At 41.7% G+C, this 14,275-nt stretch overlaps 1 protein-coding gene across 1 annotated transcript in view; it reads left to right on the top strand.

The window, feature by feature from the left end:
- The first annotated feature begins 399 nt into the window (after positions 1 to 399).
- LOC111978553 (testican-2-like) overlaps positions 400 to 14,275 on the top strand; it is a 59,710-nt gene continuing 45,834 nt past the window's right edge. Inside the window, 1 exon segment of the mRNA XM_070448557.1 lies at positions 400 to 687. Within this exon segment, the coding sequence (XP_070304658.1) occupies positions 499 to 687 (189 nt within the window). The 5' untranslated portion in view covers positions 400 to 498.

The following is a 14,275-nucleotide window of genomic DNA, read 5'->3' as shown; positions in this document are numbered from 1 at the left end:
CTTCAGATGAATGCACTACCTGTAAATCGCTCTGGATAAGAGCATCTGCTAAATGACTAAAATGTCAAATGAGTGGTTACAAGAGGACGTTTTAACTGAATGATGTATTGCTTTCTTTAAGACAAGTGGTATATCTAGATCATAGGCTACAATTAATCAGTTAAATGAGGTAAGATATGATTACACCATCCACCATTTATCAATTGGTGCATGTGTAATGTCCTTATATAGGTCATATTCAATGGGAGCAATGGGGGGAAATGTCATAACAGTAGACATTATTGTACCTTTAATGCGTAACCTCGCCAGGTGCTATACATTTCGTAACACATGAAAGGCGTCCCCCCCCCCCCCTCTCTCTTTCTCCCTCTACCCTCTCCTTTTCGCGGCAGCAGTAGTACGAAGGCGCATCTCCGCAAACAGGTCACATTTCCCTCTAGTCGCATCCTCGTCTTCTTCTCCAGAAGAGAAGCTATTATCGAGTGCCGCGCGCCTACCATGGTGATAATGACCGAATTGGGGGTCCTTCTCGTCCCGGTGATGATGCTGGTGGGATCCACCTTGCAGGCGGAAATTAAGAACGGGAAAGAGGCTGAAAAAACTGGGAATTTCATGGAAGACGAGCATTGGCTGTCCACCATTTCACAGTACAGCCGCAAGATCAAGCACTGGAATCGCTTCAGAGACGTGAGTCGCTGTTTTGGTTGATTGAGAGATCCGCGGTAATGCGGTAAGCTGTGTTGATAGGGCAACGGATGCCAGCGGTAGGATTCCGCCCGAGGCASGTCTTTATAATAACCATGTAGTTATTCAAAATATCGCCTAGTCAGACTATTATTACTGTTCCAGCTAGCTGATATGCTTTATTATAGGTAATGTTAAAGGGATTCATCGGGATTTTGGCAATGAGGCTTTTTATCTACTTCCCCAGAGTCAGATGAACTCGTGGATACCATTTTTATGTATCTGTGTCCAGTATGAAGGAACTTAGAGGTAGTTTCGCGAGCGAATGCTAACTAGCATTAGCGCAATGACTAGTTGATGGGTATCTGCTAACGTGCTCATTTGCAAACAGGGACAGTTTCGTTGCACACAATCCACACTGATTTGGCATTGGATAAATGATAAGATTAACACAGGCATATATCTCTGTCCATTCTTAGCCTGTAATTTCAGTAATTTGTGTGGTATAAAAAATATTCTGCTTGTAAAATTATGTAGAATTGCATGAAATGTTTATAAAAGGCAATTGTTTTCTCTGATCGGCAAATACGATGATTGATGCTATAATTTTACTATAAAGGAGCTCTATCCACCCCTACTCTTGTCCATGGTGGTCTGTGAACCCGCAACCTTCTGGCCCGCAGCCCTGTGCGAAATAAAAGTTCCTGCGTTCACATGTAATGCTGACAGGACGAAGAACAGTTTCTTAAACTGCATATCTAAGGCTCTAGTCTGTCCAATAAATTAGGGTAAATGGTAGACGTTCTCTGCTGTCCACTTTGTTTACATTATTATTTTGGTTATAGGGGAGCATCACTTGTTTTGTTTTTCAAGCGTTCGGGGAGGGTTTAGGTAAAATATTTCCCTGATTGGGGGCGCCATCCATTTTCATTTTTGAGAGGTCTGATTTTCTCCAGGTAACCCTTATTATAAATAACGTTCACTCCCCAACCTTTAATTAGCATACTTCTTCAATTCCCTACTTGGAAGACAACAGGTATTCTAAACTTCCACACAGAATTCGGCACAGAATCTGCAATTCTCTTGTAGTGTGATATGTGCAACGACAAGTAAAAAAAAAATAGTATTCTGAACTAAAATATAAACGCAACATGCAACAATTTCAACGATGTTTCTGAGTTACAGTTCATGTAAGGAAGTCAGTCAATTGAAATAAATGTATTAGGCCCTAATATATGGATTTCTCATGACTGGGAATACAGATATGCATCTGTTGGTCACATATACATAAAAAAAAGGTAGGGACATGGATCAGAAAAACAGGCAGTATCTGGTGTGACCACCATTAGCCTCATTCAGCGTGACACATCTCCTTCGCATAGAGTTGATCAGGCTGTTGATTGTGGCCTGTGGAATGATGTCCCACTCCTCTTCAATGGCCGTGTGAAGGTGCTGGATATTATCGAGAACTGGAACACGGTGTCGTACACGTCGATCCAGAGCATCCCAAACATGCTCAATGAGTGACATTTCTGGTGAGTATGCAGGCCATGGAAGAACTGTGACATTTTCTACTTCCAGGAATTGTGTACAGATCCTTGCAACATGGGGCCGTGCATTATCATGCTGAAACTTGAGGTGATGGCGGCGGATGAATGGCACGACAATGGACCTCAGGATCTCGGTGTCTCTGCATTCAAATTGCCATCGATAAAATGCAATTGTGTTCATTGTCCATAGCTTATGCCTGCCCATACCATAACCCCACCGCCACCATGGAACACTCTGTTCACAACGTTGACATCAGCAAACCGCTCGCCCACACAACGCCATACATGCTGTCTGCCATCTGCCCGGTACAGTTGAAGCCAGGATTCACCCGTGAAGAGCACACTTCTCCAGCATGCCAGTGGCCATTGAAGATGAGAATTTGCCCATTGAAGTCAGTTACGACACCGAACTGCAGTCAGGTCAAGACCCTGGTGAGGATGACAAGCACACAGATGAGCTTCCCTGAGACGGGTTCTGTTGTCTGACAAAACTGCACAGTTTAGAGTGGCCTTTTATTGTCCCCAGCACAAGATGCACCTGTGTAATGGAGAAATGCTCACTAACAGGGATGTAAACAAATTTGTGCACAACATTTGAGAGAAATAAGCTTTTTGTGAGTATGGAAAATGTCWGGGATCTTTTATTTCAGCTCATGAAACATGGGACCAACACTTTASATGTTGAGTTTATGTTTTTGTTCAGTGTAGAATACACCAGGTGCAATTTTGAAATGTGGTTGTGCATCATCAGTTTTTCTCTTGTTATGTCAGGCACTGGTAGTCAGCTAACAATTTTTTGATCGCAATTTGTTCCCCTTTAAAGCACTGCACCCACATTCACCCCTTATACGGTTTGTCACGTCCACTTTCTCACAATATGCATTCTGGCCTGCTGTCATCCTGCTATTGACTCAGCCAAGTGTTTGCAAATGATCTGTTACAAACAGAATAGGCACAATGCAACAATGCAATTATAATACAAGTTCTGATCATTGATTACCAAGGTAATGCAGTTAGCTTCAAACTGAATCCGGCTGTACCGATACAATTTTAGCCTAAATGGCATGTAGATATTGCTTTGTCTACGAATATTTTGTGTGTGTGTGTGTGTGTGTGTGTGTGAAATCCTGCCTCTATCCTGCCTCAATATGATTACCAACAATCACAGCATGACTTGGACGAGAGGCCTGTTGGATTATACACTGAGTGTAGAAAACATTATGAACACCTGTTCTTTCCATAACATAGATTGACCAGGTGAATCCAGGTGAAAGCTACAGTATGATCAACTCAATATTATGAATGTGTTCTTAATGTTTTGTACACTCAGATTATTTTCAATAATTATATTCCCTCAGAATCCTGTTGTTTTAATTGATCCCATAACTAGGTTGAGGGATTATGTCTTAATTGGAGCATACAACACAATACCAGCTTTTTTTCTCTGAGTTAATTATTGCAAGGAAATGTGTGGAAATAGTCCTTATTTCTGTATTGAGGAGATGGTTGGCCCCCTCCATGTCCAATATAATTAAATAATGTGTCATTGTAAAGGGCAATTCTAACATTAACGGAATTACGCTTTGACTCAGACTTTCCACTTTAAAATCTCTTAGATGTAAGGTCCCCTGTTTAGGGTACCTCCGTGGTTCTGGTACCGGTTCCGACTGACATTTTTGCTTATAAATCGATCGGTGGACACCATAGATAAAAATGGCTTGGTTTGAGCGATGTCCGCGGGAACCAGGGCTATCAAAGAAAGCACCAGAACCACGGCGAAATCAATGGGATCTCGCATTTTGCAACACACGGTTTGAAAAAGCATGTGATCAAACAAAGCTTCGGACATCATTGATGACGACCTTCTGATAAAGTGATACACGCATCTGCACACTGCTTCAAAGTTAGCTGCTTACGCTTCGATCACACCGACAGCGTCCTTGTGCAAAATAGTAYGCAGCATCATCTGGATATGTATGCAACAAAAGTAAAAAATTCACCTTCTGCTACCATTTCTGTCAAGAGGTTTATGCATACAGTTTAACACATACGTTCGATAAATCCAACGTATGCACCGAGCGCACTGCAACTGCCTCTGCAACGCAATGCTGCAAGGCAAACGCAGCGTTTCATTGGAAATTTATGTAATTCTGGTGTACCAAAATGCAAGACCCTGTCGGTGTGATCGAAGCTTTAGCGATTTCGATGCAAGCCTTGGAGCTCCGGTATCAAACGTAATATCACTAGCCAGCATCCCATATGCCTAATGTTTGAAGTTATCTCTGCCACGGGATAAGATAGTATCTTCCCCAGTTATTTAAGTTGAAGTTATTGCCTTAAAGGTTGACTTAGTGAAATGACGTTGCCATGAGCAGCAACGCAGATGTTGAGATGAGCGAGATGCAATACTTTGCTCTCACACATAAACACACTATCTGCGCTTGTGCACATGTTCGCTTCAAGCTGTTCACAGCGTGTTAGCCAGGGCACCAAAACAGCAGAGAAGTTGAACCTTGCGCTTCAACACTTAGTTGTTGCTGAAATTGACCCACTATGCCAGGGGTGTCAAACTCATTCCATGGCAGGGCTAGTGTCTGCGGGTTTTGGGGTTTTCCTTTCAATTAAGACAGACAACCAGGTGAGGGGAGTTCCTTACTAATTAGTGACCTTATTTCATCAATCAAGTACAAGGGAGGAGCAAARMATGTGCAGATACTCGACCCTTTGTGGAAAGAGTTTGACACATGCATTATGCTGTTTACTTTCTGCATCTAGGTCATATTGCTGAGTATACCTTTAAAAGGGCCAGTAGTTGATTTTGAAGGTTTGCCATGTTTCTTTGAGTAAGAACATCTTTTGGGACCTGAAGGTTCCCCTAGCTACCTGTCAAGCCTTTTGAGTTAAATAAATCCCAATTTGAGAACGGAATTGCCTTGTCTGACTCTTGGTTTTGCACTACCACAAATGTGACACAGTCCTCCACCTATGGAGTGGTGACACATCTTTGAACAGAAATAAATGGAAAATGCAAACAATTGGAAAACGAGTTAAAAGGCAGTTTTTCAGGAAATTACTTGGTTATTCTATGAAGGATCACCCATGACACTGTTAAATAAGCCAAATTACTCAAATGAATGCTGACCCTCCTTTGAGGGGCAGAAAGTTTAATATTAATGCAACAATGGAAAGCAATAATTATAAGCAGATCATAAGAACATGCACACACAGTATATACACACAACCACAAAAACATACATGAATATTAAATATGTATTCTATTTCAAAATTAAGACCTACAGTATGCAGAGCTTGCAGAGCTTGCATTGGATTGTTTGCGGCCGACGGCTGTTTCGCATTTGATAAAATCTCATCCCCCAACTCTAAATAGACTTGATTCTTGTTCTTTCTATATTCCTGGTATAGTCAGTGTCTTCTGTAACCTAGCGTGATTCACGGTTGAGCCAACATGCTTTATCCCCTGGCCTCCTCTTCAAATGGCCATTGTGATGATGAAACAGTCCATTTGCACTCAATTAGTAGTCCATGTTCAATTTGAACTCTTAACACAAAGCAAACGGACACTGAAAGAGGCTGTTGATCCAGCAAATGAAATTGTATTGGTCGCATACACATATTTTGCAGATGTCATCGCAGGTACAGCGAAATGCTTATGTTTCCTCTTTGTCTCARACTCCATTAAATGTCTCAAACTCTCCTTTTCCACCCAGGTTTCACAGTCACACAAACTGGTTAATATGGTAAGATGTTCAATGAGACTCCATTATAGGGGTGATGAGCTATGATTGCTGTTATTACTCTATCAACCGGGATCAAATTCAGATAGCTATGTCTTAAATTGCACCCTATTCCCTATGTAGTGCACTACTTTTGACCAGGACGTATAGCATTATATAGAAAATAGGGTACTATTTGGGGTGCAGCCTCCATCATTGTGTAGCAGCTTACCAGTCAAGCCACCATCTTATCCATTCTTGTTATAAAAATAAATTAGATGACACTGCATTATTGAAATTGCAGTCATTCTGCACGTTATGCATAATTGATCGGATTTAGTCTCTCTGATTGCAGAAGCCAAATCAACAGTGAATACAATTTTATGCTCAACTAACTTCCCCTTATTAACGTCACATTGTGAAGTCATACTTTCGAATCAGTCTGATCAGCWTTGGAGACAGTGGTCTTGTCCCAAATGGCACCCTATTCCCTACATAGAGCACTACTTTTGGCCAGAGCCCTATGGTGTTTTCTATCGTTGATGATGACATAGAATAGATCAGTTTAGAATGTTCATCAGACTGCTAATGAGACGCACCTGTGGGAGAGGATCACACATACTCATTCTTTTTAGGAGAGTGTGTAGTGTCACCGAAACACACGAATGCACTCACACAGTAACACACTGTTGGAATAAAAACAAGCAGAGCTGACCTATCCTTAGGTATCTCTCTCTCTCTCTCTCTTTCTCTCTCTCTCTCTCTCTCTCTCTCTCTCTCTCATCAAATCGGTTCAATCTGCATTCCCCCTCCAACAATTCTTCCCTCTTTCTCTCTTTATATCCTACTCCTCATCACCCCTCTCTCTCTGTGCTGGTTAGAAGTAGCAGTAGTTCTAGCTCGTTAGAGCGCAGCTCTCTTCAACAGCAGCGGGTCAGGGCTGTGCCACTAAGTCCCTGCCTGCACCTGTTCTTCTCCTCCACTTCAWTTTTAATGAACAGAAAACGTTCTGTGCATTCACACAAACCTCAGTCCCCATGCAGTCGATGCCAGCCAAATAAAAAATTCAGGATGGCTGGGCACGCAGGTAGGTGGGTGGGGGGGGTGTAGACAGTTTGGTTGTCGTAGCGACGCTCATTATGAAGATTCAGTTTGCCAGCTTGATCATCAAATCATGTGGATGTCGTTTCGCTTGTGTTTGTGAACCGTTAAAGCTAGAAAGCAATGCAAGCAGTTGGCTTGGTGGCTAAAGCAATATAACCTGCTACATGGAGCCTAGCGTTCACCTGGGCTCCGAGACAATGATCTTTATGTCAGGGTGGTTGCATGACACATATAGGTTGCTCCCAAATGGCACCCTATTCCATATATAGTGCACTACTTTTGACTAGAGCCCAAGTACGGAATAGGATGCCATTTGGGATGCATCCACACACAGTCTTGGACGAAACAAAACACACACAAAACAAAGGTTGTTTGATAAACGCCAACCATGGCACCTGTTCCTCTTTTTGTCTGATGTTGGCACAACAAACACCCGCCCCTTCAGTCCCCCAAACAGAAATTGTTAAGACCACACCGTAAAATTGAAACAGAACCCATTGGCCTTATTCAAATACTTCAGAAATGCATCCTTCCTTGAGGAATACCACCTTATTACTTTCACCAATCCAACCAAATGAGATCTGTGATTACTTCAAGGAAGGATGCATTTCTGAAGTATTTGAATAAGGCCAATGGGTTCTGTTTCCATTTTACAGTGTGGTCTTAACAATTTCTGTTTGGGGGACTGAAGGGGCGGGTGTTTGTTGGTGACAGTGCAGCCAAATACTCAATTTAAGATGATTCAGGAGATTACTGTGTGGGTGATGTCAGGGAATTATTACTGTAGCCTACTGTACCAGTCCTGGATATTGCCCTTGATCGGAATGTCACAGAGAAACTCTATGCATACTTTCCCTTTAACAGCTGTTTATTTAATTATTATTTATTTAAAGTATGTTTATGTTTTTAGATTGAGATATGTCATGTACTTCCCTCATTTGGTTAGTATTTACAGCTTTGTCAAGAAAGATCCCCTCACCAACATTTTGTTGTCTTGTGAACATAGATCAGCAGGCATGGCGTAGTAGATAGTGTGCCTAAATCAGCATCTAGATAGCGCTGTTGGGTGTTTTGGCCCAGCACCAGAAGTTGTGGGCTCTTGGGAAGTCTGCGTAGATTGAGTGCACCTAGATCAGCAGGCATGGCGTAGATTGAGTGCACCTAGATCAGCACTGACAGAGAGAGGGGTTGAGAGCATCATGCTGCTCTGTGGGGTGTTTAGGCTCGGCATCAGAGGTTGAGAGCACAGTGCTACACTGTGGGGTGTCTTGGCCCAGCACGAGAGAGATGGGTGGGATGGAATTGAGTGAGAACAAAACAAAATATCCTTTCATCATCCTCCACTATGCACTCCCAGACAGCATTCCAAATGACAACCTATTCCCTGTATAGTGCACTACTTTTGACCAAGGCCCATAGGGAAAGACACAATAATTATTGTGAATTGCTGTAATTTCCTGGAAAGACACAATAATTCATAATAAGTGTCCTAGTCGGTCTCTGAAATGCCACTGAAGTTGTTGTGTTGTTTTGCCTTGAGGCACTTGGGCCCTGGTCAAAAGTAGTGCACTGCATAGGGTACAGAGTACCACTTGGGAGACAGCCTGTGTGTTTTGTGGAAGACAACTGCACTGAAATATTCACAAAAGTCAATATTTCACAACTGGATTAACCAAGTATTCTTGTTTGTTCTACTTGTCTTTAATCTCACTATACTACCCTCTGTCACTATTGTAGCATTAATGCAGTGACGGGTCATACACTCCTATGAAATGGTATCAGGCCTGATTAGATGTGAATCACTTTAATTCCCTTGCTGAGTCCAGAAAGGGTTCTAAATTCAGCAGTATTTAGGATGGCCTACCCGGCCGAGGCTGCAAGCAGCAGCAGCAAGACACGCAATCTATAATCAATTACAGCTGGATACTGTGACAGTACTGTGTGTGTGTGTGTTTGACAGCACTAGGGGACATTAATAACACAGCATGGGGGGAAATGGAAACACTTAGAGGATTTAAAATGTTCAATCGCTTTCTGCTCTTTTCTTTTTTTCTTTTTTTTCTCTGGTTCTCCTCTCTCTTGCTCTACCGCTCTTTCTCTCTCATCCCTCTTTCTCTCTGTCTCTCTCTGCCACCCTTCTTTCTCACATGCTCCCTGTCACTCATTCACCCTCTTTCTCTCTTCATCTCTCCTTTTCCCACTCTCCCTCTGTATTCTCTAAGTCCGACTCCCCCAGAGGTACTGAACACCTCTCACCTCGCCGCTCTGACAGCTCTCATATAGCCCTCTCTAGCCTCTTCTCTCTACCTCCCTACCCTCCCTGCCATCCCTAGCCTCTACTCTCTACCTCCCTACCCTCCCAGCCCTCTAAGCCCTCCCATGATCAGCAGCTTCTGAGCTGGATCCCCCCACACAAGACCTGACCCTGCCTCCCTACAGCTGCTTACACTTCCCTACAGCCAGAGGGAGGTGTATAGATGTATATATTTTTAATTCCATTCCTTTACTTAGATGTGTGTATTGGGTATATGTTGTGAAATTGTTAGATATTACTTGTTAGATATTACTACACTGTCGGAGCTAGAATCACAAGCATTTCACTACACCCGCAATAACATCTGCTAAACACGTGTATGTGACCAATAACATTTTATTCTGATTTGATTTGAGAAGAAGAGTGTGCTGGTGATGCTGCTACTGCAGTGTGTGATCTGCCTCCATTCACTCCACACTTTTAATCTGGAAACCCCTGGTTGGAAACGAGGGAGACCCCTGTGTCCATATATACACACATCCATGCATATCGACCAATTAGTAGGCTCTCGTGATCTTTAAAAAATATATATTGATTTTAGATCACRACAGAATCACAACAAAATATATATACATTTACATTTAGGCTCTAGTGAGCAAATCCGTGCTTCACAGCTCCTGTGAACAACACACTGCTGACATAGCAACACACTGCTGACATAGCAACACACTGCTGACATAGCAACACACTGCTGACATAGCAACACACTGCTGACATAGCAACACACTGCTGACATAGCAACACACTGCTACATACAACACATGCCTGACATAGCAAACACACTGCTGACATAGCAACACACTGGCTGACATAGCAATAACAACATGCTGACATAGCATAACACTGCTGACATAGCATAACACACATAGCATAGGAGGAGAGAGAAAGTATACAATGTTCTGGAGTCCAGAGAGGATGTCCCATGTGTTCTCCTCTTGGACCATGACTGATTAGATCCACAATCAAAGGGGGGAGTCTGTGTTACTTATCGTGAAGAGTCTGTGTCTAGTTCTCAGGAGACTAGAATATAAGAAAATGATGTAGCACAAAGCCTGTACATATGTAGCAAAGCAGTACTGCAGTAGAGGCTCCTACAGATGGAACTGAAGGTTTGGTTCTAAACTTTCATCTATTATCAAATCAAATCAATTTTATTGGTCACATACACATGGTTAGCAGATGTTAATGCGAGTGTAGCGAAATGCTTGTGCTTCTAGTTCCGACTATGCAGTAATATCTAACAAGTAATCTAACAACTACCTGTACACACAAATACACACAAATGTAAAGGGATGAATAGAATATGTACATATAAATATATGGATGAGCGATGGCGTGCGGCATAGGCAATATGCAGTATATACAGTTGAAGTCTGAAGTTTACATACACTTTAGCCAAATACATTTAAACTTTCACAAAAAATATTTCACTTTCACAATTCCTGACATTTAACCTAGTAGAAATTCCCTCTCTTAGGTAGAAATTTACATGCACTCAATTAGTATTTGGTAGCATATGCCTTTTAATTGTTTAAGTTGGGTCAAACGTTTCAGGTAGCCTTCCACAAGCTTCCCACAATAAGTTGGGTGAATTTTGGCCCATTCCTCCGACAGAGCTGGTGTAACTGAGTCAGGTTTGTAGGCCTCCTTGCTCGTACACGCTTTTTCAGTTCTGCCCACAAATTTTCTATAGGATTGAGGTCAGGGCTTTGTGACGGCCACTCCAATACCTTGACTTTGTTGTCCTTAGCCATTTTGCCACAATTTTGGAAGTATGCTTGGGGTCATTGTCCATTTGGAAGACCCATTTGCGACCAGTTTTAACTTCCTGACTGATGTCTTGAGATGTTGCTCAATATACACATAATATTCCTTCCTCATGATGTCACTATTCAGTAAAGTGCACCAGTCCCTCCTGCAGCAAAGCACCCCCACAACATGATGCTGCCACCCCGTGCTTCACGGTTGGGATGGTGTTCTTCGGCTTGCAAGCATTCCCCTTTTTCCTCCAAACATAACAACGGTCATTATGGCCAAACAGTTCTATTTTTGTTTCATCAGACCAGAGGACATTTCTCCAAAAAGTGCGATCTTTGTCCCCATGTGCAGTTGCAAACCGTAGTCTGGCTTTTTATGGCGGTTTTGGAGCAGTGGCTTCTTCCTTGCTGAGTGGCCTTTCAGGTTATGTCGATATAGGACTCATTTTACTGTGGATATAGATACTTTTGTACCTGTTTCCTCCAGCATCTTCACAAGGTCCTTTGCTGTTGTTCTGGGATTGATTTGCACTTTTCGCACCAAAGTACATTCTATCTCTAGGAGACAGAATGCGTCTCCTTCCTGAGTGATATGACAACTGCGTGGTCCCATGGTGTTTATATTTACGTACTATTGTTTAGAGGTCAACCGATTAATCGGAATGGCTAATTAATTAGGGCCGATTTCAAGTTTTCATAACAATCGGAAATCGGTATTTTTGGACACCGATTTGGCAGATTTTTAAATTATTTTTAATTATTATTATTATTATTATTATTTTTACACCTTTATTTAAATATTGCTGTTACATTGTACAATCTTCAATGTTATGTCATAATTATGTACAATTCTGGCAAATTAATTACGGTCTTTGTTAGGAATAAATGGACTTCACACAGTTCGCAACGAGCCAGGCGGCCCAAACTGCTGCATATAACCTGACTGCTTGCACGGAACGCAAGAGAAGTGACACAATTTCCCTAATTATAAGAAATTCATGTTAGCAGGCAATATTAACTAAATATGCAGGTTTAAAAATATCTACTTGTGTATTGATTTTAAAGAAAGGCATTGATGTTTATGGTTAGGTTTGGTGCAACGACAGTGCTAAATCATCACCCATTTGCCGAAGTAGGCTGTGATTCGATGAGAAATTAACAGGCACCGCATCGATTATATGCAACGCAGGACACGCTAGATAAACTAGTAATATCATCAACCATGTGTAGTTAACTAGTGATTATGTGAAGATTGATTGTTTTTTATAAGTTTAATGCTAGCTAGCAATTTACCTTGGCTTCTTGCTGCCCTCGCGTAACAGGTAGTCAGCCTGCCACGCAGGCTCCTCGTGGAGTGCAATGTACGGCAGGTGGTTAGAGCGTTGGACTAGTAACCGGAAGGTTGCAAAAACTAATCCCTGAGCTGACAAGGTAAAAATCTGTCGTTCTGCCCCTGAACAAGGCAGTTAACCCACCGTTCCTAGGCCGTCATTGAAAATAAAAATGTGTTCTTAACTGACTTGCCTAGTTAGACTTAGGGATGCCACCCATTAGATAAAATACGGAACGGTTCCGTATTTCACTGAAAGAATAAACGTTTTGTTTTCGAAATGATAGTTTCCGGATTCGACCATATTAATGGTCGTATTTCTGTGTGTTATTATGTTATAATTAAGTCTATGATTTGATATTTGATAGAGCAGTCTGACTGAGCGATGGTAGGCAGCAGCATGCTCGTAAGCATTCATTCAAACAGCACTTTAGTGCGTTTGCCAGCAGCTCTTCTCAATGCTTCAAGCATTGAGCTGTTTATGACTTCAAGCCTATCAACTCCCGAGATTAGGCTGGTGTAACCGATGTGAAATGGCTAGCTAGTTAGCGGGGTGCGCGCTAATAGCGTTTCAATCGGTGACGTCACTCGCTCTGAGACTTGGAGTAGTTGTTCCCCTTGCTCTGCAAGGGCCACGGCTTTTGTGGAGCGATGGGTAACGATGCTTCGAGGRTGGCTGTTGTCGATGTGTTCCTGGTTCGAGCCCAGGTAGGGGCGAGGAGAGGGACGGAAGCTATACTGTTACACTGGCAATACTAAAGTGCCTATAAGAACATCCAATAGTCAAAGGTAAATGAAATACAATTGGTATAGAGAGAAATAGTTCTATAATTCCTATAATAACTACAACCTAAAACTTCTTACCTGGGGATATTGAAGACTCATGTTAAAAGGAACCACCAGCTTTCATATGTTCTCATGTTCTGAGCAGAACTTAAACGTTAGCTTTTTTACATGGCACATATTGCACTTTTACTTTCTTCTCCAACACTTTGTTTTTGCATTATTTAAACCAAATTGAACATGGTTCATTATTTATTTGAGGCTAAATTGATTTTATTGATGTATTATATTAAGTTAAAATAAGTGTTCATTCAGTATTGTTGTAATGTCATTATTACAACAACAACAACAAAAAATCAGCCGATGAATCGGTATCGGCTTTTTTTGGGCCCCCAATAATCGGTATCGGCGTTGAAAAATCATAATCGGTCGACCTCTACTATTGTTTGTACAGATGAACGTGGTACCTTCAGGCGTTTGGAAATTGCTCCCAAGGATGAACCAGACTTGTGGAGGTCTACAATTTTTTTTCTGAGGTCTTGGCTGATTTCTTTTGATTTTCCATGATGTCAAGCAAAGAGGCCACTGAGTTTGAAGGTAGGCCTTGAAATACATCCACAGGTACACCTCCAATTGACTCAAATGATGTCAATTAGCCTATCAGAAGCTTCTAAAGCCATGACATAATTTTCTGGAATTTTCCAAGCTGTTTAAGACACAGTCAACTTAGTGTATGTAAACTTCTGACCCACTGGAATTGTGATACAGTGAATTATAAGTGAAATAATCTGTATGCAAACAATTGTTGGAAAAAATGACTTTGTGTCATGCACAAAGTAGATGTCCTAACCGACATGGTCAAAACTATAGTTTGTTAACAAGAAATTTGTGGAGTGGTTGAAAAATGAGTTTTAATGACTCCAACCTAAGTGTATGTAAACTTCCGACTTCAACTGTACATATGAGATGAGTAATGTAAGATATATAAACATTATTAAAGTGGCGTTATTTAAAGTGAC

The sequence above is a fragment of the Salvelinus sp. IW2-2015 genome, linkage group LG18, assembly GCF_002910315.2.
Source record: "Salvelinus sp. IW2-2015 linkage group LG18, ASM291031v2, whole genome shotgun sequence".
NCBI lineage: Eukaryota > Metazoa > Chordata > Actinopteri > Salmoniformes > Salmonidae > Salvelinus > Salvelinus sp. IW2-2015.
This window is presented reverse-complemented; position numbering and strand designations above follow the sequence as displayed.